Source organism: Ixodes scapularis, unplaced genomic scaffold, assembly GCF_016920785.2.
Source record: "Ixodes scapularis isolate PalLabHiFi unplaced genomic scaffold, ASM1692078v2 PGA_scaffold1__304_contigs__length_218370807, whole genome shotgun sequence".
NCBI classification, from domain to species: Eukaryota; Metazoa; Arthropoda; class Arachnida; order Ixodida; family Ixodidae; genus Ixodes; species Ixodes scapularis.
In genome coordinates this window covers 67,987,192-68,009,120 of record NW_024609846.1, presented here as the reverse complement: position 1 = coordinate 68,009,120, position 21,929 = coordinate 67,987,192, and the positions used below count along the sequence as shown (strand labels likewise).

The following is a 21,929-nucleotide window of genomic DNA, read 5'->3' as shown; positions in this document are numbered from 1 at the left end:
AGCAGAATAGTGCAAACGACACGTGAACACGTTACAGAAGCAGAGTTCCTTTTTGAGCGAAATTAAATTGACGATATATAAACTATTATTCATGGCGTATGTGACACTCGAGGCATATGAACGGGAGCTGGCAGCCGCAGGATGCTTGCGGGCCGCTTCCCAAAGCATTGCGGGCCACGTGTTTGAGACCCCTGTTCTACAATACTTTCTCACACAAAACAGAAACGGCCATTATGAAACTCATAGCAGATGGCACTTACGTGAGGCTAGACTGCAATGTTTTTTATGAGCTGGTGTTTGCTCAGCTTGTCATATCTGCTGTGCATATCCTGCATTGCATTCCCACTCCACCTTTCGGTTTGTAATGTTTTGAACTTGGAGCATGCCTTCGGGGATAAATAGAGCAGGACAAAAGAAGCAGAAGCGCGAGCATGGGTTCGCAGAGCTCGGGCTGTGCGCTTCTCCCGCGAGATCACAATAAAACCAGTGATCAATCTATTTTTTTTTCCAACTTGCCAGTTGGTTACTCGGTTATTGTCTCCACAAACTGATGGAGGCACGTTATTTCATGTCATCCGACTTAGGTTTGTGGAGAGGTACCAGGAACTGTCGAGGCAGCGACCAGAACTGTCTGAAGATGCTGTCTATGAGGCTGTCAAGGAGGACTTCTCCTATGAGCTGTCTAGTGGGACAGGTGAGGCAAAAGAAAACATTCATCGTCCTAGGTACTTGAGGCAACCCCGTTAATTTTGGTGTGGATAGCAATAAACTTGTTTATTCATGCCAAAAAAGAAAAAAGCCTGAGTTTTAAGACAATAATAGATCTTTTACTAAATAATTGGAACACCAAAAACATTCCTGGTGTGTAGTTACAGGGGCTGGTGTCCATAGCACTAATTTTTAAGAGCTTAAATCTAAACTAATGGCACTGGGCACCTGACATAATCATTGCCTTATTGTAGGCATTTTCTTCATCTTATGCACAGTGGAAGCACGTGCAGCGCATGTACACACAAATCCAGCATGCTTCTTGCTGTTCTAATCATTTTTTTTAAAAATCAATTGCACATTTTTTTTTATTTTTTTTTTAGGATTACAAGAGTTTAAAAAGGGCACTAAACTACTTTCTGTGATAGTTTGTTCATGGTCATGACTTAATCTATGAGCTCAAAGCATCCCAATACACCAACTCATTTTTACAAACAAACCAGAGCGCTCGTAGCGGACGCCACTGTTGCCACGCATGCGCGATGGAGCGTAAGCAAGAAGCTCGCCGTCGCCCATAAACAAACCATTGAAATGCGATGTTGTCGGCGTCGGTGTGAGTCCCCCTGCCCTTTTTCGCGTTTGAATTGTTGATTCTAGGTCTTCCTGGTCAGTGTCTGACTAGTTGAGCGGCCTCAGCGAAATTACCGAGCCTCGTTACACCGCAAAACTTTGCGTGAATGATATGACATGCAGTGATTCATTCCGCATGAACGCCGCAGAATGTACGCTAAAGCCTGATTCGCATGATGAGATTTTGCTCGCAATTTTCAGTCGCGACGGTGCTCGGGCTACAAAAGTATGAACCGTAGCTGAGATGGTCGACGTCGATACTGAAAATCGCAAGCAGAGTTGGACCAAGTGAATCAGGCATAACAAGTCGGTGATGGCCACCGGTACCAATTATCAACATCTCCTTGTATCTACTGTTTACATCGAGCCTGCTTACCAACCCTCAAACTTAAGTCTTTTGAGACCTGCACTTACTTCTTTTCGCAAGTACCGTGCCAACATTTGGTCTACAGGCCAGTGTCGTCTAAAAGAGCAGACGACAAGCAGAAGCGCTTGAAAGAGCAGAACGACAGTTTGAATGATCTGGCGGCCGTTCGAGCTTGAAGACGCACTGAACTTAGTCCGCAGGTAGTCCGCACAACTTGATGGTTTTCCGGCGTTCATGTTGGAACAAAACAAATGAATGTGATGACCACAAGTATACGTGAATTCAACCCAAAGTGCTTCCCGCCCAAGCAATCGTGGTCTGACGGCGTCTGGTTTTCCAATGTCACGGCACACATTCACGTTCTCGGACGAACCGAACACATGAAAACTGATCTTCAAACCTTCCGCAACTCCTTTGGAGCAGCCCCAGTCACGGCAGTGTGACGAAAAGGCAGGTTTTTGTCAGCTTCCTTTTAAAACAACGCAGAAATACACGTATCAAATGGGGAGTTTCGCCCACAGCCCCAGACCGGAAGTGCGCCCAACGCGCCACCACCACGGCGTGACGTAACAGAGATGAGTTTGTGTATAAACCAAACATTGCATTCATGCGAGGCCGATTTCTATATTAAAATCAGAATCAAAAGATTGACATCAGGTGGTGCAATTGGACCAGGGAGGGTCAGATCCCTGCCCTTTCTCATGCGACGACGCCCTCTGGTGTCCACGATAGTTCCTAGATAATCAATCTTTTGATACCTCAGCCACACATGTATGTAATGTTTGTTTCTTAAAGAGATACTACAATGAAATTTCGGCACTCATATTTTGGTCTATATGTGTTCAAAGGAGCAGCATCATATTGAACATACCAATATCTTGTTAAAAAAGTCACAAAAACAAATTTTAAAACGAATTAAACGATTAGCAAAGAGCACCTGGTGGATGTCGCTAATGCCTCGCTTGTAATGCCCGTTTAGGAACCTTGACAGCTAGTGACGGATGTTGTCTAGCCCCCGGCCACGACGAGAGAAGGGGGGAACGAGGAACTCCCCTCTTCCCGAGAATGCCTTTTGTGTGTCGCAGAAGTCGCTATTGTGCCCCTACAAGATTACAGAAGATTAACCCGTCACTCAAAATTCGTACAAAAGCAGCCGCTTCGGTGGCTGAACGACTAGGCCATCCTCTCGACATCAGCCTCACCGTAGCTTTGCTCGTCCTGAGACGACCTACGTCTCGATTGCGTTGGATGTCACGTGGTCTCCACTGGGCCTTCTCCGAGTGCTTGCCAGAGTGGGCCGTTTATAACGAAAAATACAGCCACCAGGCTCAAAATACAAATGTGTGATTGTCATTTACGGATATTGTGGATCATATTCAACCTATCTTTGAACACGACGGGAATATTCAAATTTCGTTGAAGTATCCCTTTAAGGTGCTTATAGCCTACAGATTGAGCTGTGACCATAAAAAGACTATAGCAGAAAGTGGTTTGGTGCCCCTTTGAGAGTTCTACAAATGTCATATAAAGAGTAATCAAACTTTTTGTTTACTTTTGTTATGAATCTTTGTTTCAAACTTTCACCACTGTGTTTCTTCGCAGGACGAGCGGCCCACAACAGCCGGAGACCTGCATCCACATGAGTCTAGTGGGTTCTCACCATTGAGCTAGGAGCTAGAGATAAATGTGATTAAACATGATGATCAGTATTCTTCATTCTCGCAGTAATAGAGCACATTGTTTGTTTGCGTGGTTGAAGTCTTGTGCAATCACTTACATACTATCACAAACTACTTACATACTACACAATCCACCCCTTTGCAAAGAACTGGTGCCCCATTTGGGTATTGGTTCAAGGATTCTTTGTTAGGAAACGAAGGGTGCTAATAGGAAAGATAGGGGAGAAGCATCTTTGTGAAAAACTTGGGAACTAAGGATAAGTCACAATGGGCACAAAAGTGATGTTTAAGTCACTGTAGCTATGGGGGACCAACATGAAATATTCTTAGGTTACAGGTTAAGAATTCAGGGGGAGCTCGAGCTCCCACCCCCTTCCACTTTAGCAGAGCGAACGCTGGGGAGGAGGCGGCCTCTCTTCAGTGTTCGCTCTGCTAAAGTAGAATGTGGTAAAAGGAGCTTCCCCTTAACTCTTAAATCCCTCGCTCGTAGATTGCAAGCCAGGCATCTAGCCTGGCTTGTAAGCGAGATCGTCGCGATTTCAGACCCAGGCGCAAGAGCCTGGGTCTGAAATCGCGAGCGAAATATTTTGTAGAGTCCAGTGATGAGCACAGCGGGAATTCCGGAGGCGCACACTGTCGTCCAGGCGTCGTCACCAAGCACGGTGCACGGAACACACACACAGCAAGCACAAGCACAGTATCCAGCGCATCGGGAAGTTCCGACAAGCAAGCGGTATCCCTAGTTGTCCAAGTATTATGGTATTATCACCAAGCACACCAGCGCCAAGCGCATCCAGATGCCGAGCCAAAGTGCAATGGGTCGGCAGCTTCATACTATGAAGATCCAAAGCCGAGGTCAGTGGGTATCCATCCAGGGCAACAATGGGTGCATCAGTATCAGTGTTGCGGAGTTGCCACTCCGGAGTTGGAATGACTCCGGAATCATTCCGCATTTTCACGACCCCGGAATGGAATGGGAATGGAATGGCGGCAACGTTGAGGGGAATGGAATGGGAATGGAATTAGGTGCCTTTTGCCGGGAATGGAATGGGCACGGTTCTTCTTTTTTGTTTTTCTTTTTTTTTGTGTTTACTGTTAGCTAATCCGAGCCAGTCAGTGAGTCAGTTGCTCAGAAATAAAATGAGCGGGAAACTGCTTGCCCGCGTGGAGCCGACTTATACGCCAAAAAAATGCAATACAAAAAACAAGCGTTAAAGCAAAGAGCAAAGGGGGGTAACGTGGCTCCTTTCACGGACGCGCAGGCGTCTGGCTTCGATGGCGTTACACGAGAGCGAAACAAGAAACCAAGCACCAAGCAAAAGAAAAGGGAGTGGCAAAGAAAGAAACCGCCATGCACAACTCCTCATCGTACTTCTTGTCATGCTTTTTTTTGTTGTTGCGACGGCTTGTAGAATGCACGCGCGCGCACAGACTGAGTGAGATCTAAGAGCGGAAGCGACTCATAACTCGCAGAACTCGTTGACTTGGGCGCCGTCGAAAGATGATCAGGTACTGTGTTCTTATAGTTCGAGGCGCGTTGTTTAGCAGGCAGCCAACCCTGCTGCCTTTCACATTCATTCGTGCGCACTCCCTTGAAGTGTGAAATGTGGGTTTGCTTCGGCATTAAAACAAAGCGAGATTCACTTCCCTCTTCTCCTCTTGCGCTTTGCTCCGAGGCTTGTTTTTTTTTTTTTTGTACTGCATTTGTATTGTATGTCCGCCTATTACTTGGTCTTTGTTCCGATGCTTGTTTTCTGTGTTTTATGTTATAGTGGGTTGGGGTTACAAGCAAGCTAGCGGATTCCCGCTCATTTCCTTTGACTTTAGTCTCTCCATACTTCGTTTCACCTTGCGATGGACCACTGCGGACGCTGCGAGTCACCCTAGGCAATCCAGCACCGTGAGCGGGACTGCAGGGTCACCCGACACTCAGAAAGCACTGGATTCGTTTCGATGGCTCTCGTGCTGTCTGTTGAGGTCCATCGTAAGGTGAAGTAGACTATCGTCGCTGCTCTTGGTGTGACCGAACTGACTAGACCTGCAGAAAGACCGTCCCGCGCCAGACGAGGTGCGACTGTTGCTGTGAAGGCAACTGAGGAGGAGAGCTGGGTGGTAGCTGCCACTGAGGTTTTGGCTTCCGCGCGTCTCGGCTGTCCGGTCTGCATTCGTGCTCCTTGTTCTGGACCCTATTTGAGGCGGTGAGAAGTCAGTTGGACGGTGTTAATGAGGAAACACGGGGAATGTCGATTCAAACGGTGCGGTATTACCCCGTTAAGTGTATCTTGATGTGAAGAGCTTTGTCAACGCCGACTCCCCGACCTGCCGCCACTACGCAAACAACCGACACCGAGGTAGAAGAATGAATCGGTTGGTACCGTCTGCTGCCTGAACCCGCCACTTGATCAGCGCGAAGAGGAACTTCACAATTTGGACGAGAAGACAAGATAAATACAGATTGAGTCATGGCATCGTAGAACACATTTTTCTACATTAGTCGCGAAGAAAATAAACAAGCTGCACGCTGAAAGTTGTACAACGAAACTATACACGGTGCAGTCGGCGTATATCATCGAACTTTATTCGCCATCTGAAGAGGAAACATGAGAATGAGTATGCGAAGGGTGGAAAAGGGCAGGCGAACCAGCCAAAAATTGAATTGAATATGATAAAAAATATCGAGATTCGTAAAGCAAGCGTGAACTTATGCGTTTTAAAACAGGTTTCGTGACATGGTCTATACGGTCCCTCGTGCTGCGCCGCAGAGGTTGCATTTTGTCAGAGGATGTGTTCTGCCGCTGCGCGTGGAGTCGCTTCCAGCAATGTACTTGGGTGGGTTGGGTTGTGTGGTATGTTTATACAGCCTAGAACTTGGTCTGCCTCACAGGGGCGACGAGTCTCCCAGCTGTAGATGAGCAATTTAGCCAGTGCAGTACAACCGCTAGCCTGGGGTCTTTAACGTGCACCACGCAGTAGTGATACAGGACCGTACGCCGGTACGATGCTCATCCAGATCGAAACGGGCAGGGGTGGGGATTGAACCCAGGATCCCTGGGTTCTGCAGCGCGAGCTTTCGCTCCACGTGCTCCGAGCTGGTGTGCGCTAGCCCGCTCGGCCACCGATGTACTTGTACTAGCCGTGTTGCTGTATTTGAAGAATACAGTAATATAACTTATTCCTGTGCCACGCACGAACTGGATATTCTTTATGGTCTTATCAAACAAACACGCTGGCCGCGTATGTCTTAACAGTCAAATGCAAAAAAGTTAAAAAAAGAAAAGAAAAAGTGGATTTAAGTTTTGCTGTTTGTTGCGAGCCATGTGGTCGCGAGACCGATGTCTTAAACAAGCATTGACATATCAAGGGGCTTTCTCGATGTTTGCAGTACATGGTAAATAAACACTTTTTGCCGTCAGCGGTCCGCTTAGCAAAAATCAGTGTTTTGAGGAATTTAGTTTTTTTTTTCTCTTTTTTTTTTTCAATTGTCTGCATTTGATAATGTCAGCTTTATGCTGCTCATGCCGGCAACAAAATGTAGCTGTCAAGTGCCAATTTTTACGTTTAGGAATTAAAGGAATGGAATGGGAACGATTTAGCCATTCCAGGAGCGGGAATGGGCTCAGTGTCTCCATTCCTAGGAATTGAAAGGAATTGAATTATCGAAAACTCTAATTCCCCGGAATGGAATTGGAATGGAATGGGGGTGCCCATTCCGCAACACTGATCAGTATCCGTGCGCCCGCAACGCGAACGTCGCCGCCGGGCGAGCGCCGGCCGACAGTCCGACGAGAGCGAAGAACCTAAACTCGGAGGGGGGGGGGGGGGGGGGGGGGAGAGCACTGCCGCCGACTGCAACAGACAACGCGAGGAGCGCGCGCGAAGAACGCCCGCTCGCAGCGCCTGCGTAGCGGATGCGCCTGTCCCTAACACGTCACCTGCGAGAGACCGCAAGAATTGCCCACCGACACTGCGATTTCAGACCCAGTCCGCCTGGGTCTGAAATCGCGACGATCTCTCGGTTGTAACGGCTAAGGGCAGAACACAATATTCTTTTGTAGAGTCCAGTGGTGAGCGCGCAGCGGGAATTCCGGCGCTGCAACGGTCCTGGGTTTAAAACTGGGGTTGGAACTGCGCGGTTCCAGGCTGGATACAAACTGGTGCTCCAATTTTGGGTCTAGGCGGAACCGGCATTTTTCATTCCGGCCTGAATCTGACATTTTCGTACGGGATATGAGCATCGTTCATCCAGAACACGTGGCCTGGTGCCTATCCTGTGCTGTCAATGTTAACCATAACCACGCGCTCGGGTCGGCGAAGTAGAAAACGCGTGCTCAGCTCCAGGCATTGTAAATGTTCGACTATTCTCATCACCGCAGTGGTTGAACGCGAGCCACTACCCGAGTGTCTGTTGCGAGCCGGAGTGCACACGGACTTGTGTCCAATACATGAGCCGCGCTCGACGGTCGTCAGGCGGGTGGTTTTGATCCGACAGTTATTTGCGAAGGCGAGACTAAAGGAAATAGTCCCCTTTTATCCTCGCAATTTCGCCGCGACCAAGAAGCTTCTGAATCAGTGGCGGCGGTCCGTGTGAGTACTAGAACCAGTACGCCTCTGTAAAGTCATGAACATTCCAACCCGATATCGTTTCATGACCAGACGATTGGTGCTAGAACCGCTGTTTTTTTTTTTTTTTTTTTTAAGTATATTGCATTTTTTTGTCGATGGTCTTTTTTGTTTGTTTTATTGCGGTTGGCAGCGCTCGCCATTTTGCGTCCCCGGAAATTTGAACCCTCGACCGTCGCGGTGACGCGCCATCGCTTAAAGGGGCCAGTTCAAAATTAGAAAGGGCCAGGGCGCGAGGCGCGCTCCTTTTTCCGAAGGGGTGGCCGGGAACGGAGGATACTTCAACGAAATTTCAAATATACCCGTCGTGTTCAAAAATAGGTTGAGTATGATCCACAATATATCCGTAAATGACAATCGCACGTTTCTATCTTGAGGCTGGTGGCTGTATTTTTCGTTATAAACGGCCCACTATGGCAAGCGCTCGGGGAACCGCCAGCGGATAGCATGTGACATGCACCGCAATCGTGACGTAGTTCGTCTCGGGACGAGCAAAGCTACGGCGAGGCTGACGTCGAGAGGGTCTAGTTCCAGCCACTGAAGCGGCGGCTTTTGTGCGAATTTTGAGTGACGGGTTAATCTTCTATAATCTTGTATGGGCACAATAGCGACTTCTGGCGCACACAAAAAGAATTCTTGGGAAGATGACAGTTACCGTATGGTTACCGTCACTAGCTGTCAAGGTTCCTAGACGGGCATTACAAACGAGGCGTTAGCGACACCCACTAGGTGCTCTTTGCTAATCGTTTAATTCGTGTTAAAATTCCTTTTCGTGATTTTTTTTTTTTTATAAAGATATTGGTGTGTTCGATGTGATACTGCTCCTTTGAACACATATAGACCAAAAAATGACCGCCGAAATTTCGTTGTAGTATCCTTAAAGGGGCACTCAAGTGGTTTTTGAGTTCGTGTTTTGATGATGACAGCTGAATTAGACGCCCTAAGTATCCCTAAAAACCAAAAAGTATAGCAGTGATGTGATTGCTGCGCCAATTGCGCCAAACTGCGCCAAGGGGCCAGCCCTGCTACATCCTGCTACATTTTGCCAAAATATGGGCAATCTGCGCCAAGCCTGCGCCAAAGTACCAGTTTTGGTCGCCTTTCAAAACCGAAACTAAACTGAGTCCTGTAATTGAGCAGGCCTGCGTTATGTGGTGCAAACGGCCGCCTGGCACAAAGTAACGTGCATCAATTGTCCACCCGGTCTTTCATGGTTTTCCCGGCATCTCGCGTTTCACGCTGTCGTCTTGTGGGTCTCGTTTCTCGTCTCTTTTTTTTTTTTTTCTTTTTTTTTAATATTTTTTGCGATAGACGCGGATGTGTGCAGACACTCCGACGCTAGCGTGCCGGGTACCATGCCGTCATGCTGTGAAACGAAACCACGTTTTTGCGCGGCAGGAGTTACTTTGTGAGGTGAAGCAACGGCCGCGGGAAAACTATATTTGGTCACTGCCTTTCAGTCACCGTTGTCGCGCGACGTCGAATGTTGTTGTCGCCACATCCCTGCAGATATGGTACTTTCTAAAATGAAACTAAGTACCGCCGCATGTTCATCAACATTCCTGTTCTTGTTTAAATCATACGTTACTAGAAAAATCCATTTTTAATTCAAAGACTGCTCTGTCAATGTATTGATTACCTAGGTTTCTCTCGGTGGGCTTTCTTTCGAGAGGGACCTCGGTACGTGAAAAATATGCTGTGAAATAAAGTTGGTGAAGTGAGCTAAAGCAAAGAAGGCAATGTCTGCACGCTGAACCCGCACAGCGCGCTTGTTTTTTCTCGAGTTCAGTCGTTGCGCAAAGCGCTCCAAGAACGTTTTGAGGCTGGCTCGTGATGTCTTGCATCGATGCGCTCAGGTTCTTTATTTTTGTGTGTTTAGCTTGTACAGCTGCAACGGAAAAAGAATAACACAAGTGACCGACGACCGGAGCGGAAAAATCGCGATACGCGGCGCTATTGTTCTCGATCGCGCCGATAGCGAGAGTGCCAGTCACGTTCCATGTCTTGAACCCTGAAACCCGGATATTTGAAAGCTATATTATCCCTCAATTTTCTGCCGGCCGCCCCCGCGTTGAGATATGGAACGTGACTGGCACTCTCGCTATCGGCGCGATCGGGAGCAATAGCGCCGCGTGTCGCGATTTTGCCGCTCCGGTGATCGCTCACTTGTGCTACTCTTTTTCCGTTGCAGCTGTACCTTGTTTGCCGGCCTGGCAAGCATGCGCCACTGGGCTGTTTTTGTCGCATGCTCGAAAGTTACATTTTGTGTACAATTTTGGAGATAAGTTAGCGACGGAGCTGAGGGGCATGGTTTCGGTTTCGATCAGACAGCCGTTGTCTGCGCTCGCGCGACGAAGCATGCCCAACAGCAACTCTGCCGAAGTTGGCCTCACGTGCATGCGAACATAATTGCGTGACTGAGGCACCAGCTGGGGCGCTTGCAATTCATTGTTTTACGTTTGCTTACTTTTGACGAAAATCTGGCACGTCGGGAACCAGTAAAACGGTGGCATGCGTTTTTCGAAATTGCTTGGCAGTGCCTATACAGCACTGTACTATCGGGGAAAAATGAAATGCGAACAGAGGAGCGCGTGGCTCGCGGTACAGGCTGCGCCGCCTGGAAGTGAGCCTAGGAGCGAGTGTGCGTGGCCTACTCCGACGTGTTCACGCCCCTCCGTCTGTGCTCCCCAAGCTTCAGCAGTGCGCCTCTTAGTGCGCTGCAAGCAGTGGCGTAGGCAGAGGGGGGGTTTGGGGGGTCGAAACCCCTCCCGAAATACCAAAGCTACCCCCCCCCCCCCCCCCCCCCCCCTTCCCTCCCCAACGGGCCCGCTCGCTGCCCTGCTCACGCAGCCGGTTTTGCACGAGGCACGGAGCAACGGGGGAGCACGGACCATCTCCAACTTACAGGCTTCCGGAAAAATTGTTTGTGGGGTAGAAAATGCTCAGATTAATAAAATATGCAATATTGCTTAATTCATGTTAATTCGATGGGATGCAGAACTTGATCTCAGATATATAGAGAACGGATATTTCAAGATATTTGTCGGGTGAAGGATGGCAATTTCAACGCAAAATATGACAAACTATCCTCACTTAAATACACAGTTCAATCAAACCAATGTGAACATAATACAACGAACACACGGTGATAATATAAAACAATGTCAGTAATGTAAGGAATAATAAATGAATTGTAAAAAAAACAATCGCTTTGTAAGCAACGGGTGGCGCTGCGCTCACGCACACCTTTTGTGATCAGAATTACGTGCTTTCGACTAGAAATTACCACGAATAAATAGGTAACTCTGACTAGTGATATTAGAATGCAATTTACAGGTTCTCTTTATCATCTCATATATGCCAAGCGCCTACACATTAAAATGAAGCCGCTTGCGTTGACGAAAAAAAAATATCCCGGACGTCCTCAGCTTGAACTTTAATGTCGCGGTGAACATTCAAAAACGCTATACTTCGTTTCAGCTTAAATCCAGGTGCAGCCGATGCCACAAGCACGAGTTCAGGGCTTTCAGCGTCCCTGCCAAGCACGCGCGTTCGTGCAGCGCAAGCATTGTTCAGGGCCACATGTTCACGCCTGTAGCATCGACTGCGTTTGAACTGAAGCTGAAACGAAGCATAGACCGAGCAGTCGCTCACTCGAAGTGGACGCTCTCAGCTATGTTTCCAACCGTCGTAGTGAAGAGAACGAGCGCTCAGCTTCCGCCGTTGTTAAGGGCAAAGCAACTAGAATCTTGAGGAGACGATGGACGTTCTGAAAAACGGCCTCTGGACAGAGGGCGACCACCTGTACACCGCAGATGTGACGGGCGCTTCACGTTTCTCCCTCTTGCATTGAACGCCTAAAATTTCCCCTATTTTTGGCGAAGTTTCCCTCACTTTGCGAAAGTCGTCGCTCACGGATGCGATGAAGTCCGTCTTGCTTTCTGCTTTATATGTCAAGGTGGCATGCGATGCAATTCCTTATTACTATTAGGTTAATCTCTCCGCTGCACGGAACATCAGAAACTTGAAGAGACAAGCCTTCATATTCTCACTACGCACAGGCGCAAGGCTAGTCAAGTTCCTTTCCACGTTCGGCGTGTAGTTTCTTTGTGGTGCGTCATGTCATTTCTCCGAGTGACGGAACGACGAGTTCGGACTGATGACTTCTTCTTACCCCGAGGATATGCTGCTGCTGCCTTTGGATCACGCTGCAAGATAAAACGACCTAGCAAAGATAACACTATCTTTCCTTCGGCATCTGGTTCTGTAGCACGAATTCGTTAAACATTTAATAGATAATAGATTTTGGTTTTGTGATTGTTCAGAATTACCTTCGGCCTAAATATGGGCCCCTAAAGACTAAAGTGTTTGTGCGTGGTCGGTTGCTCCCATTTTTCAGTGTCGAGATTTTTTTTCTTTTTTTTTTTGCTGTTTATTTTTTTTTTTTTTTTGTATGTGTGTGAAAGTATAGCTATTTTTGTGTTTTCTCTGGCCTTTACGCGTTGGTATTGCGGTGCTACTTCGAAAAGCGAAGGGAGTTTTGTGTTGTGAGAAAGCGTTTAAAGTTGGTGGGCCGCAATTACGACGACAGTAGAACAGTGAGCCACCCCGCCCGTATTTCTGTAAATGAAGCCTGCTCCGTTTTTAAAAATGACAATGCAGCGCTACCCGTATTATCTTAACAGCGTCTCCCTAATCTTTGCCTGAGCGTCCGTGTCGGCGAGCTCACCCTCCGTCATTGACCGGGGGGGGGGGGGGGGGGGGGGGAGGGGAGGGGAGGGGGGGGGGGGAGGGGAGAGGAGAGGAGATGCCGTTGAACCCCTCCCGAAATAAAATCCTGGCTACGCCACTGGCTGCAAGCATCACCGCTATCTTTGCTGGCTCAGCGCGTGCGGTGCAAAGAAGCTCGCCGCATTCGCCGAGCAGGCAAAGACAGCGGTGACAGCTTTCAGCGCACTGAGACGCGCACTGCCGAAGCTGGGGGAGCGCCAATCGAGGGGCGTGAACACATCGAAGTACCACGCACCCTCGCCCCTAGGCTCACTTCCAGTTCGCGCAGCCTGTACCGCGAGCCACGCGCTCCTCTGTTCGCATTTCATTTTTCCCCGATAGTACACTTGTGGGATGTCTGAGCAAGTAAAAACAGAAGCAGCGAGTTCCGTCACAACACGTCACATCAGAAGACAACACAACACAAAGTGCCCTTCGTTTGTACAGCTCTTAAAACGAATATTTTTATTTTCCTAAGAATATCTGCTCCAAAATCCACTTTAGCTGCTCCGAAACACTGTCTTGGATTCTCCAAAAGCCGCTTCTGCTGCTCCAAAACACTGTTTTGGACGTTGCTCCGAAACGTGCGCCAAAATGGCTTACGCCAATCGCATCACTGGTATAGTCATACGGTGATTAGTTCTTTAATAAAAATGTAATTGAAGGCCGCCAAACCTCGGATCCATCTGAAAACGAAACCACTCTCATTGGTCCTCGCACGCTTATCAAAAGGATCTCGGGTCAATGGCGTTGGACGACGTTCCGTCGCGCAGTGATCCCGAGGTAGGTAGCCGCATCGGCCGAATTTCTTTGTCATTCGAGCTTCGATCATGGCGGAGTTCTCTACGCTCGAGGACCTGACGCCGTTAGAGGTTGAAATTCTTCGGCGGACAGCCGACCTGGGGATGATTTCCTATGACGCCACTCCGACGTGCGATGTGCACGATAGCACCGCTTCGGAGACATGCTGGGTACCGAGGATGACGAAACGCAGACCTTTTCGGGCGATCTTCGATTTGCAATTGGGGCAAGTCGTAACCAAACCAACGTTTGACATCGCAGCAGTGGCGTAGGCAGAGGGGGGGTTTGGGGGGTGGAAACCCCTCCCGAAATGCCAAAGCTACCCCCCCCCCCCCCCTTCCCCCCCAACGGGGCCCGCTCGCTGCCCTGCTCACGCAGTTGGCTTTGCACGAGGCACGGAGCAACGGGGGAGCACGGACCATGGGCCTCCTGCGCTGCCCAGAGGGTGCTGCGAATAAGACTTGTTAGGACTTGTTTTGGGTAGTACAAATTTTAGCGTCTCAAACCAACTCAAACTGTCACGCATGCAGAAGCGTGCACTCTAAGAAAAAAGGGAGGAGAAAGGTAGCAAAAGCGACTGTTCCTCCTTGTTGCGGACAAGTTGCCCAGAGAAGGGAGGAACGGCAGTTCAGGTGAAAGGAGGAGGGCGAGTTCCTCCTTGTTTAGGTGGCGCAGGGGTAGAACATCGCGCTACTGACCAAGTGGTCAACGGTTCGATCCCCAGAAAAGTACGTTTTTTTTTTTGTTTTTTTTTTTTTGTAAAGTTTTTTTTTAAATTTTTGTTTACCAAAACACACATAAACAAACCCAGACCGATGAAAGGAAAATTAAAGTCCTTATTATTCTCCGAGACGTTTTCCTCCTCCAGGCAGACCGGAGAAAGCTTTCGCCCTCCCGACTCGTTTTCTTTCGGTTTCGTTTTTCGAGCACATCGCGCACGTTGTTTAATAAATTAATGTTGAGTTGATTGAGCTTCAGCGGCAGCGAAGGCCGCCTGTAATTCCGTCTTCTAGTCCAAACGTGCAGAACATTTCGGTTGCATTGACGTTTTTACCACTAATTTTATCAAACGAGCTAACGAAGCCGCTAGAAACAGCGAAGTTCCGGAGCAGTGCCAGCAGCGCTACATACACTGGGTAAGACGGCCGTCTCCAATTTGCGGGACACACGCGGAACTACCCTGGAATACTGGCTAGTCTGCCGTCCGCGCTCCTCTCCCTATTCGCGACTCCAGCAAAACGGACGCCGCCAAGCGGGAAAACCGGGAACCAGCCGGTCCAGGTCGCTCCGCGCTTCTCCGCGTCTCTGGTGGCTCTCGCGGACACGTGTTGTCGGCGCGGTGGCGAACATTGTAATTCAACAAAGGTCCGAAAATTTCTTAAGTTTGCCTGAGTGTTCATTAGTGTGGTGAAGCCTCAGATAGATTGCTTCTTTCCATCACGTGTCTGAAAGCCCGTTTACTCCACAACACACGGTCGCGTGCTTTCGATTTCTTGGATGGGGAGGAATCACGGAAAAACGTTTTGATTCCTTGTCTGTCTTGAATCACATTCAAAGTGACGACTACTTGATAACTGATAAGTGGTTTCTTTATAAGGATGTAGAACAGTGGACTATGAACGACAGACGAGGTGTTTCACTGGAGGGAACGCCAATGTTGCAGTCAAGTGAATGGGAAGGTTCGATAGCTGCTTTTCTTGAGTTTGGTCGTGCTCGATTAGCTTCAAGTTTGAACCACCCCCGCCGGCCAATGCGTTGGCTATTCATTTTGGCTGCTTTTCGCCGAAAAAGCCTCTGGACCACACTGAAGGAGTTGGACTAATTTCGCAATTACTTGATTCGGGGAAACCTGCTCGCTGCCAATGATTAATAAGAGAAATTATCTGTTTTCAAAAGGTGGTGGACGCGTCTCGCAAAGTTAGAAGCTGCCACGGCATTAGGATCTATCGCGCCTCCAATATTTATATTATACCCCCGTCGAAGCCAGCAGCAATATACGTCAACATTGTTCAGGTTGACCGGCCACAAAAAATACTCATTTTATCCGTTCACGATTCGAAGTCAAGTTCAATGCAGAGAGGTTCTGAGTGAATCTCCGATGAAGACTCTCTTCGATTTGTCCGCATTCGTCTCTGTGCTACCGGCTAGAACCATTTGGCTAAGTTTAAGCATAGTAATATACTTATATTCAGCAGGTCACCTGATAGCTAGTCAACTAAGTTCATATTTCAGCCCAAAGAATATACTAATATCGCTTTAGTGGAACATAGTACGTAATATCTAATACATAACTCGCTGGTCAAAATGACTTCTCGATTGCTACTAAAACCTGAATTTAAATACGAGTATCAGCTGCTTAGTGAAGAGCCAGCGGGTTAACATGCTCCTTGGCTCAAGAAGCGCTTGCTTAATTTTCGTAATTTTCCTGCAGCCTGTGTTGTTGACCGAGCAGACGACTTGAGCTGTTTCTTAGACGCGGATACGCACAAAAACTCGATTTCTCGGACAGATAAGTCGCATGGTCGAGGCATGCGAGTTGGCTAAAAATTACTCTCGGTGGAACAATACTGTAGCCATCGCCGTTTTCTTTAGATGATCAAAATTAACTAGAGCCTATTACCGTTTCTCCGGAGCCCATAGTTTCGGTTTTGAACGAAGTCTCCGCGGAACGAAAGTTTGACATGAAAAGAACAAAAAAACACCGGCAAAACAAAACTACGCTCGGCAAGTTTATGCGCACCGGCTACATTTAACCGTCTCAGTTCAAACGCCTATAAAATTGGGCATTAAACAAAAGAAAATTTGTTAAACTGAATGCGCCGCCCGTTCAGGCGGCCCGGCCGAGCCGACGCGACCTGGACCCAGCCGCCATGTTTGTTTGGTGGTGGCGCCCCCTATAGGTCGCTGGAGTCGCGAATGGGGCGAGGTGTCGCGCCGATGATGACAGCGTAGAGGGCGCTGCGGAGAATCGGCGTGCTGTCAAACCGGTCGCGCCAGCCACGCCGGCCACGCTCCACGTGTAGTTTTGCAGGTAGAATGGCTGATATGGCTGGCGTTTTTGGTCACTTCGTAGATCTCAACGCATGATGTCGGGGAGAAAGCGACAGTCCCGCGACAGCACTTGCTTCGTGCCTGGCTGCAGGAGTGGATACCGCTCGTGCAAAGAAAAGTTTTCGCTGTTTAGAACTCCACAAGACTCCGCGAGGCTGCAAGAGTGGGCGTGCAAAATCAAGCGTGATGACAGAACCCTCGGCGAAGCCAGCGTCGTGTGTGAGAGACACTTTGAGCCCCAGTTCATCGAACGAACCTTCAAGAACGTCGTCCAAGGGCAAGTCATTGAGCTACCACGTAGTGTGCCGCAGCTGACGAAGGACGCTGTGCCGAGCGTGTTTCCGGACGCGCCCAAGTACTTCTCGAAGCCAGTGCCTAAAAAAAGAAAGGAACGTAACCTGTGTGATCAGGTGCCACTGCCACTTGTCAAGAGGCACTGCGTGGATGTAGAAATGCAACCTGATGCTGACCTGCCCGTTAGTGATGCTTCTCGGGACACTGCTCTCATTCGCGAGTGCCTTGATCTGCTGCCTGCACCTCCGTGGACTAAGATCAACCTCGACGGCAACACAGATCAAATAACCTTTGCTCATTGCCATTTGAGTGAGGAAGGTGCTCTAGGTGTTTTGCACGTGAGCCGTCGCATTGTGCTTGATTTTGCTGCGCCACAGGGCTCAACTCCAAAAGCAACAGTCTATCTTTGTGGAAAGGAAATCAAAAATCAAAGTATAAGCAGCGCAAATGACGTCAAAGTCTTGTTGCACGAGATCGGAAGCATGAAGCTGTGCCCTGGCTATGGTCTGAAACCTATGACAAAAACTTTTGTTTGTTTCAATGGGTGCTACTTTTCAGCAAAATGCTCTCTGATTTCTGAATCGCCCTGCTTGGCGTGCAAGTATATGCGTAAACTGAGCCAAAATGCAGCCTCCAGGAAGAAAAGAATCATCAAAGCAAAAAAATCAGCTTCGAAGAGCCGTGCTTTACGGGTACTGAAGAGGAAATTGGCAAAAGCACAGAGTGCTGTTGAGAGCATGAAAAACGAGAACGAGCAGCTGTCGAAAACAGACTTTCAACAAAGGATGAGTGCTCTGCCTTCGAAACAGCAGCTTGCTGTTACAGCTTGCTTTGAAGCTGCCAGACGTAAGTCGGCAAAGGGCATGCAGTACACGAACGAGTGGCTTCTTGAATGCATATTAATGCGTATGAAGAGTCCGAGACTCTATGAACACATTAGACGACACAAGATACTTGCCCTACCTGGACGGACGTGCCTGCAAAAGCGGATTCTTGGCTTCAAAGGCGGCTTCGGTTTTAACCAAAAAATATTTGAAGCCCTTTCTGAGAAGACGAAATGTATGGACAAGTTTGCATGCCATGGAGGCATTGTGTTTGATGAGATGAAGATTTCAGAGCACTTGGATGTCAAGTCAACTGGTGAGAACCTGTTCTTAAGTTGTGGCTCTTCACTGCTATAGTGTTTGTCTCTGCTGTGTACTTTATATGCACATTTGTTTTGCATTTCTAGGCGACTTAGAGGGATTCGTTGACCTCGCACAGTTTACTCCAGAATCACAGAAGGGGCAAGTTTGCGATCATGGGATGGTTGTTCTGTTCCAACCTTTCCAAGGTAAGCGATTCCATTCTGCTATTGCATTTATTGTGCTGCATTGCAGGTGTGAAACAAAACTTTTATTTATTGTCTTTTGGCTTCTTTCCTTAGGTCAGTGGACACAGGTCCTTGGTGTGTTTGCTTCACGTGGAAATGTTAAAGCTGACACCTTGGCCAAAATCATTGTCGAGGCAACAATCATTTTGTCGATGATTTTGTCGAGGCAACAAAATCATTGTCGAGGCAGCCTTGTACGCTAGCTCGCCAAACTACCAGTTTCTTAAAAAGTTCCTGGAGTACCTGAGAAAGTGGGAAAGCCACGCGAAATCTACTGTGAGTGGCTTTCTGAGTTCTAGCACAGCAGAAGGGCTACATGTGACAATTGAAAGCACGCTACATCTGCTTGACTACATCAACACAATCGGGTTTAAATATATAATGACAGCGAATTTGAGCCAGGACAGGCTTGAGAACCTGTTTGGCGTCGTTCGACAGTCATCTGGTGCAAACGATCACCCTACTGCTGCCCAGTTCTTAATCACAGTCAATGCACTCGCATTTTACAATCTAGCCAGGCCACCCAAGTCAGGCAACTGCTCTCCAGAACTGATCAGCTCTCTCATTTCAAACGTTGGATCAGAGCTGCACAAGGAGCGAGCGATAGACATTTTGGACGGGCTGATCGACAAAGGAAAGCTTAATGACGCAGAAGAAGCACTCAGCTCTTGCACGCCGTCAGACCACAGTGCTTACGTAACAGAAAAAAGCAATGACTTGCTTATTTACTACATTGCTGGATATGTAGTCAGAAAGACAGTGAACAAGACTTCATGTGAGGTTTGTGTATCCTTCCTGCAAACTGACCAGTACACCGCCATGGAAGAGGATCAGGCTTCGTCATTTACAGCCCACTTCGACAATGGAGGTTTGATGTACCCATCTGGCCCCCTTAGGAACCTTATAACTCTCCTTGAAGATAGTTTCACAACTTATTTCAGCTTACACAAGCTCCACTCCAGGAGCATTAAGGACTTCTTTTCCTTCTTGGTGAAAGTAGAGTTTCCCACATTAGGTTGTCTAGCACATGAACACACCATAACAACAGGTGTAATCAAGTATTATGTACTTCTGCGTTTTCGATTTTACACGAAGGCGCTCAACAATGACAGGATGGCGAAACAGGAGCGTATGAAGCTACTGAAAGAATGGAGGCTGAAGTAAGATGAAAGCGTGTATTATAAGTAGGGTTCTGCGTTTTCGGAGTTTATTCAGTTTTTTTCCCCTCGAAAGTGGGAGTGTTTTTGTTTTATTTTTCGGGGCTTAATTTTCTTTTACCGATTTGGTGTTTTTTGTGTAAATTGGTTAAGTCATAACCAATTTACACAAAAAACACCGAATCTACAAAAAAAAAAAAAAAAAAATACCCCCCCCCTCCCAAAAAAGAAAAAGATATTTTGAGATAAAAAAAAAATTAACTCCGAAAAGGCAAAACCCTAATTATAAGCAAGTGTTTTTTTTTTTTTTTTTTTTTTTTTTCCTGAAGCTACAAATAAGCTGCTTTAATGGTGACTCTGTGTTCGTTGTGGTATGTAGTCTGGAAAAAAGAACAGCCACTGTGTGTCTGTAATAAACCGTTAGAAACTATGGTGTGTTTTTACTGGGATATTTTTACGAGAACCTGTTATGTTGCACAGATAACAGTAATGCCAGTGCTGTTAAGTGAACTGTACAACTATAATTGATCTCATCATAATGGCAAAAAGTTTTCCACTAGAGCGGCGGCAACGCAGGCCACTTTTACTCAGTCAAATGCAAACGCGCGCAAAACTAAAAACTCGCTGCTCCTCAGCTGCGCCCGTCGAACCCGTCGGTAGCACGCCGACTGCTTGCAGCGCCACCGCATCTTTCATCCCGGAAAAGACGCGCCGCGGCCGGCGGACGGCAGACTACTACAGCAGCGAAACCACGAGGAACTGTGTCGACGTTTTCGACGTTATGGAAATCGCGGTAACTGCGTCCAAGGAAGGCAGGTTTTCCTGCTGGCTGCCTGGGTGCCTTCCGTGCTGAGTTCGGTTCCGTTGTCCCGTGCCGAGTGCCAACCGGCGTTCAACGCGATTCTTCTGCGTGTCAGCAACATCGTCAACGTGGTTCTGTATTTCTTCGTGTCAGCGACATCGTGATGGCAGTGTTGTGGGTTGTGAACAGAAGACTGGAATTATCGCCGATGTGACCGTGTGTTCGCGTATCAGTGGTGTAACAACAAAATGAGATGACGTAAACTGTCGGGCATTGATGCCGCTGGTCGAGCCGTTATCGGAGGGGCCGGGGTGTCGCAGGATGACATTCCGCTTTACATTAAAGAGTTTAAAACCACTTGAGGGATTAGGTGCAGTCGATCGACGTGTGGATAGTCATGTTGGAACGCTGGTCTGAACGGTAAGCTCCTATCGTACAGTGGCCAATGTGACTGTCGGTCCCCGAGAGTGATTGCGCTCTGGGGAAAAGACAACACTACGAAAGTATGACGGAAAGTACGTATATTTATAATGGAAGTTTAGCATAAAAAAAAAGACAGGCAAAATCGAAAAAAAAAAAAAAACGCTATCCTTATTTTACTGTTTAAATATATTACGGTTCCTGTCGAAACTGCCCTCTAAGTGGCGCGCTGGGATGAGCGCTAGAAGTTTTCGAGCTCGCAACGGCGCAGCTGGCGCAGCTCTGTACACTTAACAGTTGTCGGAAGTCGCGGCTTTGACTGCATTCAAGTTGATCGAAAAGCGATTTCTGTGCCCGTGAAGCATCACTTCCAGCTGAGTGGATATCCGCTCTACAGAGATTAATTCAAGACGGCAATTGCAGCTTTGCGCGAACAGCACAAATAGAAAAACGAACACTACAATATAAATACTGGCTACGAAGGGCCATGCGGGAAAACAAACTCACGGCTTGGAACCACATTGGAGCGGCTCGATTTATTGGCTTTCAAATAATTATGGCATGATCGAGCGTCTTCTTTCTAATAAGAGATTCATCCCCTGAGCCACTAAAAATAGCCTCAGATGTATGACATTGCTGGAAAAAAATGAACATGTTCGGAATATTTTTTTTTGCTTAGGGAGTCACCGAAAAATTCTGTACGTTCAAAACGACCACTATAAAAGGCGGAAACGCAGGGCTCGGTAGTAGTGGTCGGGGTAGTGTGCTGTTGTATTGATGTTTGTATGTGCGATGCCTGTGTATGCGTTCAATATATGTTGACCTGATGTTTGTAGCGTTTGTAGTGTGCGCAACGTGTCTACATGTGTTAGAGATTCCGAAGGAAAGGAAACGCAATTGTGGCGTAAAAAAAAAAAAAAATTTTTTTTGTAAAACATGAATTGGGCGGTACCTAGCGCCACCTAGCCTAGCTACGTGCGATTACTCTGATTGACCCTGCCATCTGGTGGCAAGCGATTTAACATCCTTTTACGCTACGCGGCTACGCCATAATTTCGTGTTACCGTGCTGAGGTAAGCCAAGAGGTTGCTTCGGATTTGCTTTTTTTTGAGAGCGGCTTTTGGTTTTGCGGGCGAATGATTTTCACTCCTCCGTGATGTGCGGTTGACGCTACGGTTGACGAAGGAATTGTGGCTCGAGGAATAGCAAAGGTAGGACATAAAGTGCGCGAACTGAGTGCCGGTTGTCTCCGTTCAAC

At 47.8% G+C, this 21,929-nt stretch overlaps 2 protein-coding genes and 1 long non-coding RNA gene across 4 annotated transcripts; all 3 read left to right on the top strand.

The window, feature by feature from the left end:
* Positions 1 to 416: 416 nt before the first annotated feature.
* On the top strand, positions 417 to 3,433 carry LOC121835942. The gene is made up of 2 exons (XR_006077720.1): positions 417 to 694; positions 3,308 to 3,433. It is a non-coding gene; the product is annotated as an uncharacterized LOC121835942 (long non-coding RNA).
* A 13,117-nt stretch (positions 3,434 to 16,550) lies between these two features.
* Positions 16,551 to 19,683, top strand: LOC115310147. 2 transcript variants are annotated; one of them, XM_040499793.2, is made up of 3 exons: positions 16,551 to 18,060; positions 18,152 to 18,253; positions 18,347 to 19,683. In XM_040499793.2, the coding sequence occupies exons 1-3, from the start codon at positions 16,659 to 16,661 to the stop codon at positions 18,493 to 18,495; spliced, it is 1,653 nt and encodes a 550-aa protein (XP_040355727.2). In that variant the 5' UTR covers positions 16,551 to 16,658; the 3' UTR covers positions 18,496 to 19,683. The 2 variants fall into 2 exon arrangements, with proteins under 2 accessions (XP_040355727.2, XP_040355725.2); XM_040499791.2 differs by having other exon boundaries at positions 18,152 to 19,683.
* On the top strand, positions 18,500 to 19,456 carry LOC121835745 (the record flags this gene model as incomplete). The annotated part of the gene is made up of 1 exon (XM_042290218.1): positions 18,500 to 19,456. A coding segment is annotated over one exon (957 nt), but the record flags the coding sequence as incomplete, so codon positions are not given.
* Positions 19,684 to 21,929: the final 2,246 nt, after the last annotated feature.

Coding starts and splice junctions, on each gene's coding strand:
- LOC115310147 (XM_040499791.2), top strand. CDS start 16,659: ATGATGTCGGGGAGAAAGCGACAGTCCCGCGACAGCACTTGCTTCGTG. Junction 18,061..18,151: donor CTTGGATGTCAAGTCAACTG/GTGAGAACCTGT, acceptor TTGCATTTCTAG/GCGACTTAGAGGGATTCGTT.